The sequence below is a fragment of the Parus major genome, chromosome 3 (genome assembly GCF_001522545.3).
Source record: "Parus major isolate Abel chromosome 3, Parus_major1.1, whole genome shotgun sequence".
NCBI classification, from domain to species: Eukaryota; Metazoa; Chordata; class Aves; order Passeriformes; family Paridae; genus Parus; species Parus major.
In genome coordinates this window covers 3,550,900-3,575,394 of record NC_031770.1, presented here as the reverse complement: position 1 = coordinate 3,575,394, position 24,495 = coordinate 3,550,900, and the positions used below count along the sequence as shown (strand labels likewise).

The 24,495-nt window shown below is 37.2% G+C and overlaps 1 protein-coding gene across 11 annotated transcripts in view; it reads left to right on the top strand.

The window, feature by feature from the left end:
• USP34 (ubiquitin specific peptidase 34) overlaps positions 1-24,495 on the top strand; it is a 110,213-nt gene that overhangs the window by 60,265 nt on the left and 25,453 nt on the right. For 10 of the 11 annotated variants that reach the window (XM_033513178.1, XM_015620865.2, XM_015620872.2 and 7 more), the window contains exons 24-51: positions 346-445; positions 585-744; positions 1,158-1,284; positions 1,381-1,528; positions 3,111-3,211; positions 3,556-3,765; positions 4,376-4,501; positions 5,248-5,370; positions 5,487-5,570; positions 5,894-5,980; positions 6,838-7,038; positions 8,353-8,435; positions 9,436-9,476; positions 11,247-11,371; positions 12,431-12,583; positions 13,180-13,284; positions 13,724-13,779; positions 13,882-14,002; positions 15,187-15,370; positions 18,470-18,633; positions 19,633-19,698; positions 20,831-20,977; positions 21,066-21,122; positions 21,226-21,303; positions 21,959-22,053; positions 23,002-23,174; positions 23,500-23,653; positions 24,410-24,488. In XM_033513178.1, the coding sequence (XP_033369069.1) occupies positions 346-445; positions 585-744; positions 1,158-1,284; positions 1,381-1,528; positions 3,111-3,211; positions 3,556-3,765; positions 4,376-4,501; positions 5,248-5,370; positions 5,487-5,570; positions 5,894-5,980; positions 6,838-7,038; positions 8,353-8,435; positions 9,436-9,476; positions 11,247-11,371; positions 12,431-12,583; positions 13,180-13,284; positions 13,724-13,779; positions 13,882-14,002; positions 15,187-15,370; positions 18,470-18,633; positions 19,633-19,698; positions 20,831-20,977; positions 21,066-21,122; positions 21,226-21,303; positions 21,959-22,053; positions 23,002-23,174; positions 23,500-23,653; positions 24,410-24,488 (3,348 nt within the window). The remainder of the gene's footprint in view (positions 1-345; positions 446-584; positions 745-1,157; positions 1,285-1,380; positions 1,529-3,110; positions 3,212-3,555; positions 3,766-4,375; positions 4,502-5,247; positions 5,371-5,486; positions 5,571-5,893; positions 5,981-6,837; positions 7,039-8,352; positions 8,436-9,435; positions 9,477-11,246; positions 11,372-12,430; positions 12,584-13,179; positions 13,285-13,723; positions 13,780-13,881; positions 14,003-15,186; positions 15,371-18,469; positions 18,634-19,632; positions 19,699-20,830; positions 20,978-21,065; positions 21,123-21,225; positions 21,304-21,958; positions 22,054-23,001; positions 23,175-23,499; positions 23,654-24,409; positions 24,489-24,495) is intronic. The other variant, XM_015620867.2, reaches the window with a different exon arrangement.

The window sequence follows — 24,495 nt, the reverse complement described above, 5'->3', positions numbered from 1 at the left end:
TTGATTTGAGGCAATTTTTTTTTTCTTTCAGTGAATACTGATTATAGTTGTGGTGTTATGGCTTCATCTGAAAATATTCCTGTTTGTCAGAAATGACAATTCACTATTTAGAATTTCAACCAGTTCTCCTCATGTTTCATACTTTGAAAATGTTTCTGAGAAATTCAGAGTTTTGTGGTAATTGATGCGTGCGGTACTGACAGTGCAAGCAGTGGAGAAAATGAGATATTGTTAGTGATTGAGTCAAGAGCTAAAAAGAATATCTCAGATCAGAAAACCCTTACTCCCAGTAAAATAATGAGGCAACGTTTTGTTTCTGTGCTTGTTTTCCTTTTGTCAAAACAGCTGTGTGGCATGGACCAGTTCTGGGGCATTGCTTTGAGGGCACAGTCTGGTGATGTCAGTCGAGCAGCCATCCAGTACATCAACTCTTACTACATCAACGGTATCACCTTCAATTTGAATCTTTTTTATTCTTCTGTTTGAAGAGCTTTAAAAGAATACCCAGCACTACCCTTTCATTAGTTTTAGTATTAAAATGCGTTGTTCCAAAGCCTGTAAATTGACTTGAACTGGTATTGCAGGTAAAACTGGCCTGGAAAAAGAGCAGGAATTTATTAGCAAGTGTATGGAGAGTCTGATGATAGCTTCAAGTAACCTGGAGCAAGATTCTCATTCGAGTCTGACCATTATTGAAAGAGGGCTCTTAATGCTGAAAACACACCTGGAGGCTTTTAGGAGAAGGTAAAAAAACTCTACTGATATATTTGGATGCTGAATTTATTTCCATTCCTCTTATCACAGTGATGAGTGTGTTAAGGGTGATTATTAATTTAAGGAAAGGTTTCTTTGTGTGAAGGAAAGACAGTAGAGAATAACTGTGAAATGTCATAAATAAAGTTGAAACAGTTACCAGAGTTGGCCCTTGTTCTTGTATCAGTATGTGTGGATGTGTTTGTGTTTCCCCATCCCTCACCAAAGAAACTTCTTAAAAGTTACTTTATTTGAAAAATAGCAAGGATATCAATAACTTCCTCTTACTGAAAAAAAATCAAAACAACTTGCAGGTTTTGTCTTTCTCTCATTGTTCAGCAAACATTAGTGTTAAATATGCCTTGAAAAAAACACTTTTTCCATGTTTTTCCCTACTTCCTAAGGTTTGCATATCACCTGAGACAGTGGCAGATTGAAGGCACTGGCATCAGCAGTCACTTGAAAGCCCTGAGTGACAAACAGTCACTACCTCTAAGGATTGTCTGTCAGCCAGCTGGACTTCCTGACAAGGTGAGTGAAAACTCCTTTTCCAGGCACACCCTACCCTGTTAAATGCTAGTAATTCCATAGCTCTCTTGGGAAAATCAAACTCTTCTTTTCTTTCAGATGACCATAGAAATGTACCCTAGTGATCAGGTGGCTGATCTCCGAGCAGAAGTCACACATTGGTATGAAAATTTGCAGAAGGAGCAGATAAATCAGCAAGCACAGCTTCAGGAGTTTGGCCAAAGCAGTCGCAAAGGGGATTTCCCTGGTGAGCTGTTCCTACCTGGAGATTTTGCCTTTACAACTTAAATGATTGTGGGCTTTTTTCCCCCCAGATATCCCAGCTAAGCAAGCATTATGATTTATTTTCTTTAGCTGTAGTTCTATTTGATATCACCCTCACTTCTAATTAATAGTGTTGTTTCTTAAGAGAGACCATTTATTTGAAATGGCAAAGAAAATGTAAATCCTCTAAGTCCTTAAATCTGTCCAAATTCCATATTCCAATAGGTTTTCCCTCACTTTATTTTTCTTTTTATTGTTTGAATGATGTTATTTTCTGTAAACTGGAGATTCTGTTGCACATGGCTTGATAAAATCCTACATTTCTTTATATCTTACTCTGCATTTCATCTGATTCATGCACTTCTGGCTCTGCCATTGATTCAGAGTTTGAAGCCACAATCCAAATTCATAATTTATGCTCCATGTACATGTATTCCAGTCAGGTGGAAGATTTTCCTTCTTCCTGCAATTGCTTTTTAATTTATGGTCATCCTGTAGCAGAACTGATTCTTCATCCTGCTTTGAGGCTCCTAATTTGGAATGTCACCTTGCTTTGTATAGTGAATATGCATCCTGTTGTTGTTCCCTTAGTGTGTATGTGAGTGAATGAAAATTCCTGCTTTATCCTTCAGGAGGATGTTTCCTAAATCCTCCTGATGTTATATATTACAGTATTCTTATCAGTTATTGCTGATCTAAATGTTTTCTGAATTATCTTTGTTTTCTTGGTTTTTCTCTCTCATTATCAGCATGTGTTAGCATGTAATCAATAATGATCTGAATCAATTCTGTCCATGAACAGCTCTTTCCAGCACCACTATTAGTATATGTTTAAACACGATTCAGAGTTGCTTTTCACAGTTTTACAACTTCTACAAACCATGTTTTACACAATGTAAGTAAACCAGACTGAATTTTGGACACATTAATTGCCTTCTTTATAAAATCCCTTTCCAGCCACTCATCAGAAGCAGTTTTGGTAAAGAAACTGTCTTGTTTTCTGCCACATAGCAGAAAATACTTATTTTTGTTATAACTGGCATTTTAGAATAACTTCATGTTGGGCAAAGTGTCCTTGTAAGAAGAGAGTCTTGGTTGTCTGCACCAAATGGAATTTAAGTCTTAATCTTAAAATTGTTCAGGTTTCTTGTTGACTTTTTCCCTTCTGAAGTGTGATGTGACTTCTTTGGTTCCAGCTTATATTTAAGTAAGATTAATCATCTCTTCTTCAACTTGACCACGAGTGTGTGTGGTACAAGGGGATTTTATTGATGATCCCAATCATTTTCCATTATCCTTCTGTGGCATAGTGTCATGTCATTTACTACAGAGTATAGAAGGCGTGTGGAAATTTGTTTTACAAACACTTCTCACTACAGAGTTGGGTGACCTGGTAACAAAAAGGTTATTTGTGAATACATGCAAATAAATTTAATTGAATGTAGTTACCACTTTACTTAAGGAAATGACATCAAGTTTTTTGCCTCTACTAAGGGGTGTACTATTGAAACTGTGAAACTGAAACTGTGATTCCAGAATTTTGCTGAAATAGGTTTTTATCCTAGGTGGCCTCATGGGACCTGTGAGAATGATTTCATCTGGGCACGAGCTGACAACTGACTATGATGAGAAAACGCTCCATGAGTTGGGCTTTAAGGATATGCAGGTACTGGCAGAATGGGAGCAGTCACTGGAAACGGTGGCCAAGACTTTATTTTTGTGTTCTGCAGCTGATTGCTGTCCATGGGGCTGGGTGTGATCAATATTGGGGTGGTAGCAGCTCAGGACTGGAGTCCCCCAGCCTCAGGGGCAGAATCAGGAGTGCAGCTACACCGTGAATGCCTCAAGTGAAAAGCAAACCCAAACTTCATTTGTGACAGTTGCTGAAAATGCCACAAAGTAAAGATAGGACTACAAACCAAAAATTTGTCTTTAATCTTTTAATTCTGAGAATGATGAAAACATTCCATGGCTTGTCATAAAATTGTCTCTGCTCCTTGTGTGTTGCAGATGGTGTTTGTGTCCCTGGGTGCCCCCAGGAGAGAACGCAAAGGTGAAGGTGTCCAGCTCCCAGCTTCCTGCCTACCTCCTCCTCAGAAGGACAACATTCCAATGCTTTTACTCCTGCAAGAACCTCACCTTACCACCCTCTTTGATTTGTTGGAGATGCTGGCCTCTTTTAAGCCTCCTTCTGGAGAAGTAGCTATGGAAGATAGTGAGGTAATTTAGAGTAATTTTATTACAACAATTACATTTAAGTCGTGGTTAATTTGATTTGGTTTTCCTGTGAAGCCTGTTTTTTGTGTACTCTGTTCAGTTGCTAGAGATGTTTATTACCTGCTTATTCACATGTGGTCAAATCTTTATCATTTTCCTTTTTTCTTAGCAATGTTCTGATAAATTTTAATGTTCTAAATGTTGTAGAAGCTATAAAAACAATTCTTAAGAAACAATATTGATTATTTAAGTATATGTGATGACTCATAATAGGAATTGGCTTGAAGAGAGGTTTGTAAAGTTTTATTGCAGAAACCCAGGCTTTGTCTTGTATGCCATCATTAGCTTGAAGGAAATGAAATCATATATAGTAGATTTGAACCTGTAATTTATTTATAAGTTTTATCTGCATTTAAAAATTTCAAAATATGCGATATGATTTAAGGATCATATAACTTAGTTTCTTGCAAGTTCAGACTTCAACCATCAGGTCCTAATTATGGATTTAGATAGGAAATAGCTTCTTAATTACAAATAAATACATTTGTTGGCTTTGAAATGTCATTTTCTCAAAGAAGTTCACAGTAAGAATGATTGTGGTTTGGTTTGTCAGAGTGCAAGGTGTGAAGAGCTCCATCTCCATGCAGAAAACTTATCCAGACGTGTCTGGGAGCTGTTAATGCTCCTACCAACGTGCCCTAATATGCTGCAGGCATTCCAGAATATTTCTGATGAGCAGGTGAACAAAATTTTACATGTTTATCTTAGTTATACTTGAATTGAGCATCCAGAGCTTTAGTTAAATTTTCCCCAAATAGGAATGTTATACAGTAAATATATTAAGTGTGCTGAAACAAGAATAAACCTAATAAATCTAAAACTAAACAGAGATGTCAGCTTAGCTCCCAACGTTTGTTCTTATCATTTAATTTTCAAAATTTATTTTATAAATGAGTAGTCAGTACTAATGATCACAATCTTTTTACTTAGATTGAAAGAGCAGTTCATTCAGCTGCAGCCTGGCTTTTACACTGTGGCTGTTGTGGTAGTGATAATTTTGTACTCTCTTCCCCCAGTTCACAGCATGGTTTGCTTGGAAGCACTGTTAATTTCTTGTCCTACAGATGAAAATATTATTCAGCCTCTTTAAAAGTGGTTGAAATTACAGATCTAACAGATTTTAGATATTACAGCTCTTTATGCACACATGCATCACAATTTTGGTGGCAGTTACAGTGTGACATTTGCTTTCCTCTAATTTAAAATTGTATTTTAGCATATAATAATGTTGCCTTTTCATTATTCAGATTGTTAATCATGGATAGAAATATGCTTGAAATTGTCTAATTTCAGATAACAGATGAAATTAAACCCCAAACAATTTGCCCATGCCACTTGAAAAATCCTCTCCCTGCATTTTTAAATAGATGAGCATTACATATAATTGTATTAATTGTTTTCTATCTTTTTTTTTCATCTTTTAAGGGTAATGATGGCTTTAGCTGGAAGGATCTTCTGCGAATAAAAAGTGCCCATAAACTTTTGTATGCCCTAGAAATTATTGAAGCTTTGGGCAAGCCCAACAGAAGGATAAGACGTGAATCTACGGTAATTTTCCTGCTCAGAATATCTGGGTTTCTCTGAACCAAAGCATATATTGATGATTTATTTTATAATATTACAATGTTTTAGCTGTTTTTACAGTTAATCTTGTTTATATTTAGGGAAGTTACAGTGATCTTTACCCAGACTCAGATGATTCAAGTGAAGATCAAATAGAAAACAGTAAAAACACGTGGAGCTGCAAGGTTTGTTTTTCCTACAGTATTCCATGATACCTAAGACAATTTTTCAAGAGATGTAAAATAAAAACCCATTTAAAACATTATCTATCCTAAAATCTTTTCTCTCAAATTTAAGGATAACATTTGCAACATTGGTTTTCTGTGTTATCACAGCTTCTAAATTTGTCATAGCCATGTACAATTATTTCATTTGTTTTCATAAAATATCCAGCTGAATAGTTTATAATTTATTTATTCATTTAAAAACTTAGGTTGGTATCTAACTGATCTTAGTGGTTCTTTCTGTATCTGCTTTTTCTCACTTTGGTTCCATACCATCCTTACAGTTTGTTGCTGCTGGAGGGCTCCAACAGTTACTGGAAATTTTCAATTCTGGAATCCTAGAGCCTAAGGAACAGGAATCATGGACTGTGGTAAGTGTTCATTCACCCTTTCCAGAAGAACATTCCTGTTGTTTGTAAAGACTTTTAATACTTTGAGCCTTTATTACAGCTATTTTTCTGTCATGAAATAGATTCATTCTCTGATTGAAACCACTAGAGTCTATGTAATAGCATCTTCTGTCAAAATATTTTATTTTCCTGGAAGAGGTTATAGAAAAAAAGTGTGTGTGTGTATGTGTATATATATCTATATATATATCTATATATATCTATCTATATACACTTTTACTTTTTTTACATTTTAGCACCACCCTTCCTGTTTTTCCTATGGATTTTAGGGAGGGTTGTCCATTCTAAAATTGTAGAACTTAAAAGTTGTAGCTTGTGGAACCTTAGAGGGAAGAAAACCTGGGCTCCTTCCTCAGGAATGATTGCAACTGTATTGATGTTACTGTAACAGATCATACTTCTTTAAAGAAGTCAAAAGTAGCCAAACAAGGATGGAGTATTTATTTTTGCTCTTTTTTCTGCTTTTTTTAGGGAAGGTTGTTATTTGGAAAAGTATTTATGATAGTGTGTATTGAAAGCAGTGATCTGTTAATGATCTTTCCCAGCATTTTCCTCTGCTGTCAGTGAGACAATTAATTATAGTGGCTGTGGTGTTAATAAAGGCTCTTTTTAATAATGAACATGTTATATAAGAATGACTAATAATCACATTTTTCGTTATTATTCTATCGTTAGTTTGAGCTAAATTCAAGTTACTTCTGATTTTTTATCCTTTATACCTTGCTGAGGTTTTCAGTTGCAAATTCCATAGCAAGGATTGAATTACATGTACAATAAATCCCTCAAAACTGAAGATTTCTTTTCCTTCCCTTTCCCAGTGGCAGCTGGACTGTCTTGCTTGCTTGCTGAAGCTGATCTGCCAGTTTGCAGTGGATCCCTCAGATCTGGATTTGGCTTACCACGATGTCTTTGCCTGGTCTGGGGTAGCAGAGAGCCACAGGAAAAGGACGTGGCCAGGAAAATCCAGGAAGACAACAAGTGACCACGTCAAGGGCCTTCATATCCCTCGGCTGACAGAGGTAGGAGACACACTGAAGTTCTGTGAGCTTTAGAAAACAACTCCTTTTCTAAAAGAGTAAATGTGAAGTCCTTATTTTAGTAATAAAATCACGTAGTGGAAGTCAGTAGTACTAATTGATATCAGTAATATAATTGATCTCTTACTTGTTCTATAGAAAAGTATTTGAATTGCTTTAAACCTGGCAACCAGAAGGTGTTTCAGTGATTGGTGAACACATTAACTGGGAATTCAGAATTCCAGTGCTTTGTCCCTGTTTCTTAGATTTTGTTTGTTAAATTGATCAGTCTTTTTATTATTAACTTGTGGTTATGAGCTGCCCTTGTCCTCGCTAAATCCATTTTGGATTACTTTAATAAACACTAAAATGACTTTATTAGGGATATCTGAGTGAGTGTGAACTTACCTGCAGCTGTAAACCTTCCTGCCAGATTCCTGCATGCTGATTTCCTAAAGCAGGCCAAGCACATGGAATATTTTGGCATCAGGGAAAAGTTCACTGTAAATTGACTTTCTTGGGCACAGGACCAGCTGTGACTGCCAAAAAGTGCAGGTCTGGACTCTGAGCTGGAGCCAAACTTCCCCTTTCTTAAACCTGGAAAGACCTTTACTGTTCTATAAATATCAGCCATTTTTGATAAAACAAATCCCTAAATCACCAGGGCTACTGTCACACAGGGAACTTACTAAATTAATTACATTTTTTAAACGTATAAATTATGCTGTTGCTTTCTCTCACTGGTTTTAAATTTTTAGCTATCAATTGATTAATATTTCTGATTGCCGTGGATTTGATATTTAAATACTTTAAGATTTTCTTCAGACTTGAGTTTTAAAATTCTGTGTAGTCTGTCAGGTTTGTTAAAGATGAATATTTTAAGAGTGTTTAGTCAATAAAAAGTATTGATCCCTGAGAAAGGCAAAATTTGTGTCTAACCTTATTCTCAGCCCTGTGTCCTCAAACCTAAGGTTTTTAAAAGGCTGTGAGTAGTTTATGCTTTAAAAAAATGGTGGTTTTACTTATAAGGATTGAATAAATGGTTGATTTTCCTATTCAGTTGAATTGTCTTCCTTAGAGAATGAAATTTTAGCATCTAGACCTAGTCAGTGAAACATGGGATTTTAGCTCTACTTTAATAAAAGCAGTAAATTGTTAACTGTGAAGATGCTGTGATTTGCCTTTGACTCTTCCTCCTCTGCACAGGTGGGTTTATTTAGATTCACACAGTGTATAATTGAAAAACAGATCAAAAAGCTTGTTGTTATATTAACTTGTTTTTTTGTTTTTTTTTTCTTTCAACTTCAATTTTTAAAGGTGTTTCTTGTACTTGTCCAGGGAACCAGTTTGATTCAGCGACTTATGTCAGTTGCTTATACATATGACAACTTGGCACCTAGGTACAATATCTTTTTATTTTTGTGATAAAGCTGATCGAGTGTGCACATTTTCATCGCTGCTTTAGTTCACCACTCCAGGGCTCTTCCAGCTGTGGTCCCCATTGACAGCCACTTCAGAAATTGAGCTCCAGATGTTGTAGACTTGCTTTTCTTAGTCACCTCCTGCGGTGGCAGAGAGGAGAGGGCTGAGAACTCTGTGCTCAGGGTGTAAAAGGCATGGATGTATAAACTATAAATGACATAAATTCTCATGCCAAAATCCCCTCTTTATTTTCTCCAGAGCATTCTCAATTTCAAGGCAGCGTAATGGAGAAATTAAAATAAATTCACTTTCATGTTGCTTAGTTGTCTGCCAGTTTTGACTTATTTTTTCCATCCTGCTGATACTGAAGGCAAAATCTGACCTATTGGAGATTTTGGTCCTGTTGCCTTTTTGTCCTGAGAAAAGCAATTCTGTTTAAGGCTGCATTGAGGCAGTCAAACTGATGCTGGGGAGGTCAGGTTTTTGCTGCATTGGTCTTGTAGAATTGTTTCCAAATGATGGATAGTTGTTTTACCATATTTTTAAAAGATTAAGGACGATCAGAACATTACCAGTCTGCAAGTGTGCTTAACTTTGACCTCTAGTTGTCATAGTCCTGTAATTGCAGGAATAATTTTTAAGTACATATGCTGTATTCTTGGTTTCATAACCTTCTATTGTAATTAATAAAAATGGAAGTAAATAAGTATAAAGGTTTAAAGTTTGTAGATGGGTACTTCTCCATAACTTTTAATCTTGTAGACAGTAAAGCTTTATGGGGTGACTTGAAGGTTTTCATACTTTCATTATCATTGCTAATTTTGAATACTACAAGCAATGAATCCTTTTAAGATGAGTGATTTTCCAAGTGGTTATTTAAGATTAACTGTGTTGTGCCTTGTGTGTACTTGTATTTCTGAGTGATAATCTGTTATGTTCTGTGATAAAATTCAAATTATTTTCTCTTCTTCCCATCAGGGTGTTGAAGGCTCAGTCTGATCACAGGTCAAGGCATGAAGGTCAGTGCTGCAAAACAGCTGTGTCAGGAGCTAATAATAGGGACAGCAAATCGATGATAAGTCATGATTTTGATTTATTCCACCATTAGAGTGCTGGAAAATCATTTTACTCTGAGGAAATATCCATGGTTTCTGAGAGAAATCCACTCCGGGTTTTCCCTTGATCTAATTTTGGGTTTAAATCCAGTCCGGGTTTTCTCCCCAGTCTGGATTCAGGGTGAAATCCAGTCCTGGGCATTTCCCGATCCACTTTCCAGGGGAAATCCCATCCATGTTTTCTTCCCATCCGGATTTTCTTCGAAATACAGTCCAGGTTTTCCCCCGATCCATTTCCCAGGAGAAATCCGGTCCGGTTTTTTTCTAGTCCTAATTCCAGGTGAAGAAGTCTGGTCCGGGTTTTCTTCAGTCCTAATTCCAGGTGAAATCCGGTCCAGGTTTTCTCCCAGTCAGGTTTCCCGGAGAATTCCTGGCTGGGTTTCTCCTGGGATTGTTTGTGGCTGAAATATCATCCAGATTTTCCCAATCCACTTTCCAGGCTAAATCCCATCTGGATTTTCCCCATTCCTACTCCCACCCCTGATCCCCAAACTTTATCTAAGACTAGGAAGGGGGAAAATTCTGTTTTATTTTGGGAGTGAAGCTGGGGCAGGGGTTGGAAGCATCTTCTGCTCAGTGAGTTTTTCCATGGGCAGCAGCTGCTTCCCTCTTGCCAAAATTTTTCTTATTGAGCTTGTGGCAGAAATTCCATGGGAGAATTTTTAGCTCTGGTTGCATCAATGAGGAGAACAGCAAATTCAGACAAGTCCCATACAGCACTTTATCCTGCATTAATAACCAATGGCAGAGATATCCAGGCAGGATCCTATCGAAATGTAGCACTTTGCAAAGAAGAAAATAAGAAATTCCAGTGGAAGCTAAGGAGAAGATGAAGGGCTACCAGGAATAAAGTCTTGTTGCACCTGAAAAATTGAAATAGACCTTATTCCAAGAGCAGTTTTCTTTATTCTGCCAAGAGGAAAAGCTTCATTGGCAAGACAGGTGGGGTCCTATCCCATAAAAAGCTGTCCTGGATTCCCTTGGATGCATCTGTAATCAGTGTTCAGGCTTTGCTGGCTGGGAGCAAATCCCAGTAAATATTGGCCCCAGAAATTGCTGTCACTGGGTGGGTCTGTGCTTGGGCTCTTGCTCCTGGCAGTCTCTCTCCTGAATAATGGAAGATGAATAATGGTTTCTCTATTGATAATTGGATGGGATGTTTGAAAGTGTAGTCCTTGAAAGCGTGCTGGCCTTATTAGCAGAGCAGAGGTGACACTGGATGGAGTCTGAAGCACTGCACAGTGCTCATTCTTACTCTGATTTCCTTACAAAGATGCTACCTAAGAATTTCCAAAGTTACTTGGGGGTTGCAAGATGATTGCAATGGAACTTTTGTTTGAGGCAACACAAACGTGGCCACAGAAATGAGTACAAAACAGGAAATAAGTGTGAAGATGTGATCCAGAGCAGCAGCTCATGGGTTAAGAAGTAGAGCTTTAGGAAAGGACTGTGCCATGGTAATATTTGATCTAATTGGATGGTCATCATTAATACAGTGATCAGTATTTAATCAGGATATTGGTAAAACTCTGAGGTTTTTTTTGTATCCTAAGTGCCAAGAAAGATTTTTGTCTTGCCTGCTAGAGTGGCTGAAATAAATGTCATTTTGGACTGTGCAAACCTTCTACCCAAAAAGCTGTTGCTTACAGTGGGGCTTCTCTCCTGCTCTTTCAGTCACACACTATTCCATGTGGCTCTTGGTGAGCTGGGCTCACTGCTGCTCCTTGGTGAAATCCAGTCTGGCTGACAGTGATCATTTGCAAGACTGGCTCAAGAAACTCACCCTTCTTATTCCAGAGGTATGGTAATGGGGAGGTTCTTGCATTCCTAATTAGTGTCATTAACTTTAAGATGTGCCATTAAATTCAAGATGTGTATTTTCCTGCTAGAAGTGGCAAGATCAGCTTCAGTTACTTTTAGTGATGTGTAAGAAGTGATCATAGGAAGGTGGCACATCTGTGGTTGATGGCAAGCCAGGTTGTAAACTCTCACCTTTCTCCTTGGCTGCTGGTTCAAGGTCAATTTTTCATTGCAATTTGTTAACATTTCTTAATTTGTTGAAATTTCTGGGTGATGCCACCTGACATGAATGAAATGTACTTCCCCCATTACGTTTTTTACACGATTAATTATTTTTTTTTTACTATTCTATTTTTCTGTACTTAGAATCACAAAATGAGTTGAATGAGAATCGATACAAAAATCTTTTTCATGACCAAAGCTTTGACTAGCTTGAAATAATTTTTTCTCATGTAATAAAGGCTTAAAAATTGCATCAGTTATATTCTCAGTAGAAGTTTTTTGTATTTACTGATGATTGCTCAAAGGTGGACATGATGTGATAATTTGTATCTGTTGCTTTATTACTCAAGCACAGAAAAAGCTTACAGGCTGGCTTCATTTAAAATCCCTGGAAATGAGAGAGTGCAAACTTCCAAAGCTTGATTAGACTGTGGATCTTTTTCTTAATAAAAGAAAGGAAATAGTTCTTCTAGTGAAATTAAATGAATTAGTAGTCACAAATGAGTAAGGGTAAATTTAGGATTCACAAAAATTTCCTTGGTTTGCCAGGTGTGATATTTTCTATTCTAATCACTGTAATCATTCCCATAGAAAATACTCGAGACACAGGGCACAGACAAATCATCTTTTTAATTAGAATAGTATATTTTGCATTTTTCTGTAGGGATTTTAAATGCACATTATTTGTAATACCTGTTTCAGAAGGACACATTCAACCCTGCTAACCTCATAGATATTATGAGAGGAATTGATGTACCTGTGGAAAAAAAGGACACAAAAGAAAAAAAAACTTGCAAATAATGTGTGTAATGATGTAATTTGATTATTTTTCCTAGACTGCAGTTCGCCATGAGTCTTGCAATGGTTTGTACAAATTATCTCTCTCTGGCCTGGATGGGGGAGACTCAATCAATCGCTCCTTTTTGCTGCTGGCTGCATCAACCCTGTTAAAATTTCTCCCTGATGCTCAAGCTCTGAAACCAATTAGGGTAAGGATTTTAGAACTGACAAGACTTTATCAATGATAAATTGAAATACAAAAATTCTTAAATTTTTAGTAGAAAAACTAAAAATGGTTAGCTCGTTATCGTGTCTGAGGTGCTGTTTCAGATGCACAGATATATGAAGGCTTCTGGTTTAGATGTTTCCAGAAGCTTTCCAAAAGTGGTTAAACTGTGACACTGCAGTAATTGCCTGGAGAAATGCAATATTTCTCTCTTTTTCAGGAGAGTTTAAAATTAGAGCTGTATTAACTAATTGAAATCAGCCCAAGTTTCTCATGTTTTGTCCAGTCTAATCCTGAATATTTTTGTGATTTGCAGTGGGTGGGATGAACTCTACACTATTCTACAGATCTTTTACATGTCTGCCAGATCATCCTGACAATTTTTCAAGAAAATGAATAAATACTGCAGAAGAAAAATAGAACACACACTGTAACCATTGTAAAATACATTGTTCTTATACTTACCTTAGAGGCTTGAAGGAAGTAATACTCATGTAACACAGTTACTGGCTTCACTGTGGTTTTTTAATACAGTTATTTTGTCTTCTACTTCAGAACAAAAGCAATTTCTTTCCACAGATAGAGGATTATGAAGAGGAAACTGTGCTGCGACCTGGTTGTAAGGAGTATTTTTGGCTGCTGTGCAAACTGATTGATAACATTCATGTCAAAGATGCAAGTCAGGTAGGTTTGCTTTGCACTCATACCAATGTTTAGTGCTTTTAATTGCTGTCTTCAGACATTTTTTTTCTTAAAATCTGATGGACTGCTGTGAGCAGCTCTGGGATGTTTTCTATCTCCCAGTTTACTCTGGTGTGTATTTACAGTAGCTCTTGGAGTCAGGCAGTGACTCTGTAGGGTCAGGAAAGGGGGTTGTTGTAACACACAAGGGTCACAGACATGGGAATGCTGTAATTATCTATGAGGTTCACTGTTAATAATTCCAGTGTGTTCCAAGGAGGAGCAAATCAACAGCCACTTAGCATAAGTTAGAAAACTTACCTTAGAGCATGCTTGAAAAAGAGTTTTAATTATCTCTGTTTTTCTGTGTGCAGTAATAAAATTTTCTCCAAAAGAAGTCCATAATTATTTCCCATTTTCCATTTTCTTTATTTTGAATCAGACAACCCTGCTTGATTTAGATGCACTGGCGAGACACCTTGCTGACTGCATTCGCAGGTGAGCTTTGCCCACAGGAATCTCACTTGGAATTTGCATTGTGTTTATTGTTAGTGGAACAGAACTGTGACATTCCTTCTCTCCCTGTGTGTGCATATCCAGCAGAGAAATCCTTGACCATCAGGATGGGAACATAGAGGATGATGGGCTCACGGGACTGCTTCGCCTTGCAACCAGTGTTATTAAGCACAAACCACCCTTCAAATTTTCTCGGGAAGGCCAGGTGAGAAGGACACTGCAAGACCACTGAGAGATCAAAATAATACCTTTTTTACCACATTTTGATTGCAGGGCTCAATATATGAAAGTGTGTCATATTTCTAGCCTTAGGTTGATATACAAACCCACACATACTCCTTTATTAACAAGTAGCACATACACTTCCTTCCCTTTCTGTGTAATTCCAGGATAGAATTCTTCCATCCCTGAAGTTTTACTTATTTTCATTTATTATCTTTAAATGTTTTTACTATTGATCAGAAGTAACTGGTTTAAGTCCTTAACAACAGCTGATTTTGACCAGATCCTGGGCAGTCTGATCTAAAAGTAACATTTAAGCTCTATGCCTGTGCAGTGGCAGAGATCTGTTACAAGATTATTACATTCCACCTGTGCTTGTGAGGTGGGAAAGTGGTGAGGCAGGGGAAGTTGCTAAAAAACTTCTATTTTATGTTTGAGAACTGCATTGTCATTTAAAAAAAAGCAAATTGTGTATAAAAACTGATATAAAATCAGTTTTATATTTTTTATCAGATTTTTTTTCTGTAGGTTTTACAGAACTTCTTACTGGGCCTTTTCAGCTGAAAAGTGGGCCCTGGTGTCTAGTGATGTTGCTTATATCTTGACTGTTTATTGTTACCATAAAACAGCCCTGAAGAAAATTTGATTGTCCAAATGTTACGCTGCTGACAGCATTTTAGGAGATCACTGCTGTTGTTTTACTGGCTAAGCATATTTTACTTAGAGCTTGCAGATTAAATTAGAGTAAGAATTCAGTTCACAGAGTGTAGTGTGGAGGAGGATGTGGAAATTAAAATAGAGGTCTGCAAAAGTCAGATTTATGTAGTTTGGATGTATGGAAAGCTTAAGAAAAGCTTGAGAAACTAGTCTTCAAAGTTACTGAAAATCCATGTCTGGTTTGGCAAGTTATCAGTCATAAAACCAATCACATTTTGTTATTCTTTTGCAATTGGCATGTTCCTCTGTAGACTATAATGTGGTTCCAGTGCACTTTATGCAATATAAATTGTTGAAATCTGTGATTCAGAACTTGTATTCCAAGTCAGAAAGTTCTGCATGATACAGGTCCAGAAAGTCTACAGAAGTTCCTAGAAAATTGTTAATATGTGATTTATCTTTCAGGAGTACATCCCAGCTGCTAAATGTGCCAATGTAACTGTTTTCCAGGAGTTTCTGAGGGACATCTTCAATCTCCTGTTCTTGCTGCCCAGTCTGAAGGACAGACAACAGCCAAAGTGCAAGTCCCACTCCTCCAGGGCTGCTGCTTACGACTTGCTGGTGGAAATGGTGAAAGGTTCTGTGGAAAACTACAGGCTGCTGCACAACTGGGTCATGGCACAGCACATGCAGTGTAAGAACCATAGGCACAGCTTTGGAGTGTTTCATGGCCACTAACTCTGCTCTGGCAATTCCACTCTAAAGCTCTGCTATTTGTCCCCCATCACCTGGGGTACTGTCACATGAGTGTTGGCATCTTTTGCTCACCTACCAAATTCAATCCCATAATAATTTCTATATCAGATGTTCTTAAATATGGGTTATTTCGAGTGTGTGGTCCTGTTAAACATGACACAGGTAACATTGGATTCTGCATGTTTCATCCTCTTGTGGTGGATTTAATTTCCCTTTTTCCTTTCTAACACGAACCATGGATTTATACATAAACCAAGGTATAGAAACCACATGGAGGTACTGGACTTCTGAACAGCTCTGTCATGTTTTCAGAGTCCCTGGTCTCATTGTAGTTGATTTCAGTCTGTACCCAGATATCTGCATAAAGCAGTTTTGCTGTGCCTCTTGGCTTCCATGCTTCCTGCCTTTTGGAACCACAGTTCCTATGTATAATATGGAAATCATCAACATTTCAAGCTTGTTAATATTTTATCTTTGGTTTGCAAGTCCTCATTATGCATTTTTAGCTTGCTGGATTTCCTTTCATATGCCCAGTTTAAACTTCTCTAACCTGAGGTTCTGTAATTTATTATAATCTGTGGAATTGATTTTGGTGCCTTACAATTCAGTAAGCGAAAGAGAAATCTGGTGATAATAATGCTTTGTGTTCTATTCTCATATGCCTGGGGCCTTCCAAGTTCTCCTGTTCTCAGAAGAAATATTATGAAGAATATATTTTATGAAAATATTGGATATTTATGTTTGCTGTGAGCACATTATCTGCTCCTGAGTTTGTCTCTATCTCTCCAGGTGCAATCATTAATTTTTTACAATCAGTGTTTTCCTCACTCCAAATCTCAGTAATTCCTCAGTGTTGAAGTTTTCTGTAACATTTAACACGGTTCTTTCTTTCTTCCAAACACTCTTCCCTAGATTGATTGATTGTTCCATCCCAAGTTCTCCAGAGCCATCTGCTCTGTGTTCCTGCTCCATATCCAGGATTTCTCACTTGCATGAATGTTAATTTAATACAACTGGCACTGTGCTGTTGTCAATGTCATGTGCACCCAACACAGGACTTGGGATACCTCCTTTGTTTAAGGGTTTGTTATTCCATTGGTGTGATCCAAAGATTATTGAAACCGGGCTTTTCCACTTTGTTATCCCTGAAATCTTTCAAGTCTTCAAAAATCTGAGTCTTAGGCCTATCCCTCCATCCTTCTTAGGAGAAACAGTAAGGGAAATATTAGAAATCCCCATTCTGTCTTTGGTTTTATGTGATTCTTCACAGGGAGGGTTCACAATTCATTCAGGTTGATCTTACTGAACAGTGGATTTAGGTACCTTCCATTGTTCATAAAATTTCTTCAGTGTTTTGGAGCTTTCCTTCTTTAAAGACTGATAAAACCCTTCAGTTCAGAGAGTAGGTACTTCACTTTCCAGCAAGTTTAAGATCATGACTGGTGTTGTGGATGGAGCCAGGAGCATCATCAGGAGGTGGGATAGAAATAAATGCATGGTCATTCTGAGACCAAAAAATTCAGCTTTAGTTTGCTTAAAATAGAATGTGAACATTGCAAGTTTGGTTTCAAGTTTCCCCCTCTCTTGCTGAGAAAAATCTGGTTTCTATAACAACAGAGAGGAATAAAGAAGATAGACATCCACTAGCCTCAAATTTGCCTTTCCAGTTAAGATCCATATGGAGAAGGAAAAATTTTATTCCACAAATGAAGTCAGTCACTTAAAAAATCCCAGGGTGGGGAACACAGGATCGTCCTGAGAAAGCCCTTGTCAAATTGCTGAATGCTCTTTGTCAGATGGAAGGAGGTGGAAGATCCTCCCAGCTGCTCTGTGAAGTACAGAGAAGTCAACTGATTGCTTTGCAATTACAGCTTGATGAGCTCTAAGCAGAGAGAGAGATGCTGAGTCCTTTCATCAGAAAGCATGAATTAGGATGCTGTAATTTAGAGGGTGCAGTTAAAAGAGGGAATTTGGGATTATTCTGCCATGCTAATGAAATGACCTTCTTTTAGGAGGTGAAACCTGCAGGGGAGCTTTGTTTCAACTGGCTGACCAGCCTAGGTAACCTGAGGTCACACCACTGAGATTTGTTGAAACAGGAGAATTAAACCTCTTTTCTTCCCTCCTTGGAGCTTCAGGGCTAGTAGTTGTTCTGGTGCCAATGCCAAAATGAAGATTACAACTATTATTTGTTGTGCAACAGAACATCTTGTGGGTCTGGTCTCTGAAGACCTGAGGATGCCAAATAGTTTCTTGAATTTTTGTCTGATAGTGTGGATTGAGAAGAATCCTTAACGAGTCTTTCATCTGTGACAAAATAATTAACAATTTCAAGTTTAAATCTTGAACCCCCCCATAGATTTTATGCATTGTAAAATAAATCCAGACTATTTTGGGGCATTGTTTTTTTTTCCCCTCTTGATCTGAACATGCACTTCAGCAGAGGTGCTGAGTTATTTGTGGGACACACTGTGTTTCCAGAGAATGACGTCTTTGGGGATAAATACCAAAGCTGGATGCGTTGCAGGGGTTTGTGTCCAACTTCTTGGATACCAAGGAAGATTTTCTAAGCTGGTTGCCATCTTCCTGACTGGCAGATGAAGAGAACTTTGCCATTCTTCTGATTTTTTGGCAGCCATATCAGAACAAGGCTCATGAAAGAGTCACTCAGCCCTGCCAAACTTGTCTGGTGCCTCCAGAAATCCATCGCTACATCTCGTATTAAATACAGAGGAATAGAAAATGGCATTTTCAATCTGATTAACTTGTGCTTTGGAGAGCACAGCCCTTGCTGCCCCAAGTGGTGTGGCAAGAAGGCTGCTGCTCTATCCAAAGATTTTAAAGGTTTTCCTGAGGGGTATATAATCCATTTTCCTGAAGATCAGGCACAGTCTGGCTCATGCCTGTAAATGTACAGTGCATAACCAGGTGACATTTTATTAGTGCGGACATCAAGCTTTTCGTTGTATTTCTATTTTTGCAAATTACACGTTGAATTTACTGTTTCCCTGCCTTGTGTGATTGCTGCTTTTCACAGCTTCCCATGCACCTTACAAGTGGGATTATTGGCCACATGATGATGTTCGTGCTGAGTGCAGGTTTGTGGGTTTAACCAACCTTGGAGCCACGTGTTACTTGGCCTCCACTATTCAGCAGCTGTACATGATCCCAGAGGCCAGACAGGCAATTTTCACTGCAAAGGTGAGTGTGGGGCTTGGATAGAAATTAATATTCAGAATCAAATCAAATACAGTTGCAAATACTGAAAAAACACAGATTTACTTCTAAGACTTATCCTAGGTAAAGAATATTTGGTCAGTATTTAGTCTGCTTTTTGTATGGTTGGATTCTTTTGCTGGTATCTGAAGAGATTTATTTCCTGAAATATTTAATGTGGTAGGTTCTTAAGGTGGCATTGGAATAAAATGTTCTCAAAGTGATATTTCTGTTGCTTTCAAATAGGTTGATTCAGGATTGGTTTATATGAATTTTCTGTTGTTTCTTAACTGCTAATTTGTCATTTTGTTAACAAATGGTTTTTAATTAATGTTTATAACGTCACAGAGCACATATCTCATGCTAGCAGAAGTACAGCAGGTCCTGTAGATTATCATGCATTGGTTAACTTCCAGAAATGTAGTATTATCACTTCTATCTCTTCATTTTAAGAGAGAAATGATCATTTTGGTCCCTGACATCAGCAGGACAGATAAAATGTGTGAAACATCCTAATTGGCAGTGACCTCATCATTTTCTGTTATTGTTCATTGCTGGTTGTCACATAAGTTCTGGATTTGCCATTTGTAAATGGATATGAAAAGCTAAATAAAAGAAAGGCTGCTGGTCTGCACAGGAAATGCTTTACAGGGAGGGCTGTTCAGAGCCCTGACAACATCTGTGAATTAAAAAAAAAACTATTCCAAAACTTTATAATACTTTCCCAAAAGCTCCTACCTGCAGTAAAGTTTTAGAAAATAAGAGGGTTTTTTCTCTCAGGTTTAATGTTGATATGCCAAAAAAAATGTAAAATAAGTTAAAAATTCTAAAGGTAAGATAATAGACTGTGTGTTCATGTACACAATCATTTTTCTAATGGTCCATAATAAAGTAATTGGGATTTTATTTGAATACCTTTTTTATGTATGTTTTTGAAAAGTAATAAGCAAAAAGATCAAGCCTTGTTTTATTAATTTCTGTTAGTATTCAGAAGATATGAAACACAAGACTACTCTCCTGGAACTCCAGAAGATGTTTACATACCTAATGGTAGGTGTGAAAGAGGGTATTTTAGAAAGTATCCTGTTTTAGAGATTCTTTGTACATAGCTCAGGTGAATCTGTGAATTACAGAGGTGTAGGGGAGGTGGAGTTTCCCTGCTGATAAAATAAAATCCATTCTTTTTACTCATTGCTCTATTTTCCTTGCTCCATTATTTAAAGATCAATTCATTGAAATACAGCATAATTTTGAGATTCCAGGACCAAACAAAATCAAAACAGTTCCCAGGTTTACACTGTTGTTAAAACACTGAAAAAATTCTGAAATAATGAAAAAAAAACCTGAGGAGAGTTGAGTGTCTTGACATTGGTTTTGTGTAAGAAATTCACAACCACTTTGAAGACAAATGAGGAAAAGGATTTTGACTTTTGATGCCTCCCATGAATCATAGAAATTATTAAATTAGGTGTTCACATAAGCAGAAAATAATACAGGAACATAAAGTCATACCAAGACTTACCATGATTTAAATCTTGAAGAAAGCCTTTATTCTAAAAAAGGTAATATTTACAGGAGATTCTGTCTTGCTCTGCACCCTTAAAAGAGAACAGAGTAAGTCAGTCCTGTATTCCCAGAGTGCAAGGCAGTGGAATGGGGAATATTCTAAAGAATTGCTTTATACTGCAAATTCTTTTCTCTGGCTAAACACATCCTGTTGAAAACAAGATGAAAACATAGAGGAGTCTGAATGAGAATTGAGCACTTGGCAAGATTTAAGTCAGCAATGTCCAGAAATACATAAATACAAGCTGATGTTCTCACATTTCATTTGATGTCTGAACAGATATGCAGAAACTGCACATGTCACATCTTCAGCCAAGAGATTTTATTTGAATGATTCATTTTATGAAGTATTCACTAAATATTTTAATACTTTTTCACTAATGATGTTTTACTCACTGGTATCATGGTAATGGTTATCATTTAGTTAAAAATTGCTTTGCATTTCAGCAGAAACATTCAAACATGTGAGAAACTATCCTGCCTAATAAGCATATTGTATGTAAAAGATGTCTTTTTTAAAACAGATATTCGTATATGTGTGTGTGGTACATCTGTGTAACTTGAAAATAAAAGGATTTGGGTTGATTTGGTTTTGTTTGATATCTTTTATCCACAGGAAAGTGAATGCAAGGCCTACAACCCAAGGCCTTTCTGTAAAACCTACACCATGGATAAGCAACCCTTGAACACTGGAGAGCAGAAAGACATGACTGAGTTCTTCACTGACCTAATAACAAAAATAGAGGAAATGTCTCCAGAACTGGTGAGTTATTGAGAGGGAGCAAAAGGGAGCTTGACAACTTAGGGATTTGCTCAAATTTCCTTGACAGAATTTATTCATTCATTCACAGAAAAACACAGTGAAAAGTTTGTTTGGAGGTGTTATCACAAACAACGTCGTTTCTTTGGTAAGTGTTCCTTCTCTAGCCTGATCTTTTAAAGATGACTTTTCTTTTTTTTTAACTTCTCAAAAATAGTTATTTCATTGCTTTTTCTCTTGCATTTGTTCAGGACTGTGAGCACGTGAGCCAGACAGCTGAGGAGTTCTATACAGTGAGGTGCCAAGTGGCAGATATGAAGAATATTTATGTAAGTAATGCCAGGCTGGGGTGAGTCTCACAGATCTCCATTACAAAGGGCATAAAACACTGCCACACACTTGAAGGTGAAGATGCTTTTTATCTGCACTCTAGTTTTGGGGTGTTTTTAGGGTGATACTATGAGGTAATTTAGTTTCAGTGCAGTGTGCCATCAGCTGGAGCCATTTGTCATTGTTTTATAGTCAATAATCACTATCTACTTGTTTTATGTGGTTATTTTATATGAGAAGTGTAAATGTCAATAGATTTAACATTTACAAGTACTACTGCTTATGAAGTTAATTTAAAGCTTACACCAGCATAATTCTATATTTTCAAGCTTTTCAAATAATCCCCACAGTTGAAATTTGAGTTGAAAGGATTTGAATTCTTTGAGACAGCTTGGAATATTGAGTACCATTTTTATGAGTTGGTTCTTTAATTCTGTGTATGGGTTAGGAACTGGATTTCCTGTCAGACTCTTCTCTTAATTCAGGTGTGTGCTCTTCTGTGAAAAATTTTGGGTCTTTATTTTCATAACTTATGGAAATGTTAATTAAACTCAAAGTAAGATTGAAAGGGAGGGATTTGGAAAGCAGGCTTTGTAAGCACAAGATATAAATATCCAAGATAAATGTAAACTCCTTTCTTTTTGTTCCATGTAGGAATCTCTTGATGAAGTAACTATTAAAGATACCTTGGAAGGTGACAACATGTACACGTGTTCTCACTGTGGGAAGAAAGTGAGGGCTGAGAAAAGGTGTGGCTAAGAAGAAATAAATATTCTTAAATGTTTCTTTTTAGTAAATCACTGAAATTCCATTTGGAATAACAGTAATCCTTTAGATGGAACAGGAGTGCTCTGTTATTCAGTTTATACCATGTAGGCCTATAAAGATGTGATCCCTGTGCAAACAGGAAATTAGAAGGAAATCAAATTTCCAAAACAAAGAATCTAAAGTGTCTTAGCACAAGACACAGGAAAATGTTTATGACCTTTTTCTAATTTAAAAACCCCAGAAATTAGTACCTTTTGAAACATTAGTCCTGGGTGTAAAATACTAAATGCTTTCAAAGGTTGGTTGGTTATTCATTATGCAGGATAATTGCTTAGGTTTCATGTCACCCTGAATTTCTTAATTAAAATCTGTAGCTTTAAAAATGCTTCCATGTTTTGCAAAGTCTGCTTATAAAGTAAATTAATATTTTATGTTGTCTTGGTATTGCAGCTAAGAAATTTCTTTGAGTTGGAAAACCTTGTTGTTTTAAATGACATGGGTGAGAGAATAACTTACTTGAAAATCATTATTGCAAATTTTGAGATTTAATGCAGGAGATGTTCTGCCTTGAAATTTGTCTTTTGGAGGAAGATAACTCCCTGCAGCGAGGGGATTTGCATTGTTGAATTCATTCATGCCTTATTTTATGATACTATTTTAGAAAACTGGTTTCTGCCGTATGAGTAAATTTGCAGTTTCTTTCCAAGGTATAATGACAGCCTAAATAGAATTGTTCAATGGGCTAAATTTGACCTTCCTGCTGCCTGTCAGTCTGCCCTGCTCTGGGGCACTGTAAGAGCTGAATTTTATATTTGTCTTAGCAACAGATCTCCAATGTTAGACTTGAAAGAAATGTTTAAAAATCTCTGTGAAAATACAATTCACCCTACTAAAGCTTTTGTAAATCATGTTTATTTGTGGTCCTTCAGGGCATGTTTTAAGAAACTACCTCGTATCTTAAGCTTCAACACCATGAGATATACATTTAATATGGTGACCATGATGAAGGAGAAAGTCAATACCCATTTTTCATTCCCTTTACGTTTGGATATGACACCCTACACTGAAGATTTCCTCATGGGAAAAAACGACAGGAAAGAAGGTTTGCTCATAAAATGGATTCAGCAAGCTTTAACACTGTGTATTCACTGTGTATTTATCTGTGTATTTCACTTCCTGTATACAGAGCAGAAGCAAATAAAATCATACATAGCTTTAATCAACCTATATTCCCTAAGTCACACACTGTATTTTGCATATGAAAAATGGCCAATTTTTTGTTTCAAATACTGTTACATTTGAATTAATCTTCTATTTCCCTCTAAAGTATGAGGGGAATTGCAAGTAGTTACATAGGATTTGTTGCTAATGTTGAAGTTTGGGTGTTTAGGAAATAACTGATGAAATATGGTATTGAATTCTTTCAGGTTTTAAAGAAGATGGTGGATATCTGAAGGAGACTGAGAGTTATGAGTATGACCTGATTGGTGTGACAGTTCACACAGGAACAGCAGATGGGGGGCATTACTACAGTTTTATCAGGGACATTGTCAATCCTCACGCTTACAAAAACAACAAGTGGTGAGCCATGCCATTTCTATTTCCATGTTTTTAGTAACTATAAAGCTTGTTGGCTTTGTTAGATGCAGTTCTGTAGGGGATACATCCTGTAGGTCCCTGTGAAATTTGATGGGTGTAAGGATATAATTTATTGGCCTCTGGATCAGTAACCAGGAGAGCTGTGTGATCCCTTGGACACAGAGGTGGCAGGGAATGCTGTGCTGGACTCACCACAGCCAAGGATGGCTTCCTGATGGAACTAGACTTGAATTATTTCAGTACAAAAGATTTCCTAGAGTGTCCTTCCTGAAATCTGCTTGGTACCTTGGATGAGGATCCAGCTACATTTCTGGATGTAGAATTTGGGAAAGGGAAGGGATGTTGGCATGGAAAGTGGGAGGGTCCTGCTAGGAGACAGAAGAAAGCAGGGAGCACTCTGCCTTCTACTTTTGGATGTGCTATCTCCATTTCTCACTGAAGCTCTGGAACAGGAGACAAGATTTCCTCTATTCCTGTTCTCTAGAGTAGAGCATTTCTGAAACAGGACCAGCTCATGACCTAATCCCTGCTCCAGTGGGGATCCCTAGCAGTACTTCCTTGTTTGATGTTATTAGAAGGGAGTCACTTTGGGACCAGATTTTTATTTGCTGGGTTCTAAACAAGCCTTGGGAAATTAACAGGAATATTCAATCTGAGGAATCGCTGGAAGTGCCCATTAGGCTTTATTTGCCCCTAGAGATGAGCAACAGTTTTTCAAAGCTTCTTCCTGTCTTGCAGGTACCTTTTCAATGATGCTGAAGTTAAACCCTTTGATTCTGCCCAGCTCGCTTCTGAATGTTTTGGTGGAGAAATGACTGTAAGTT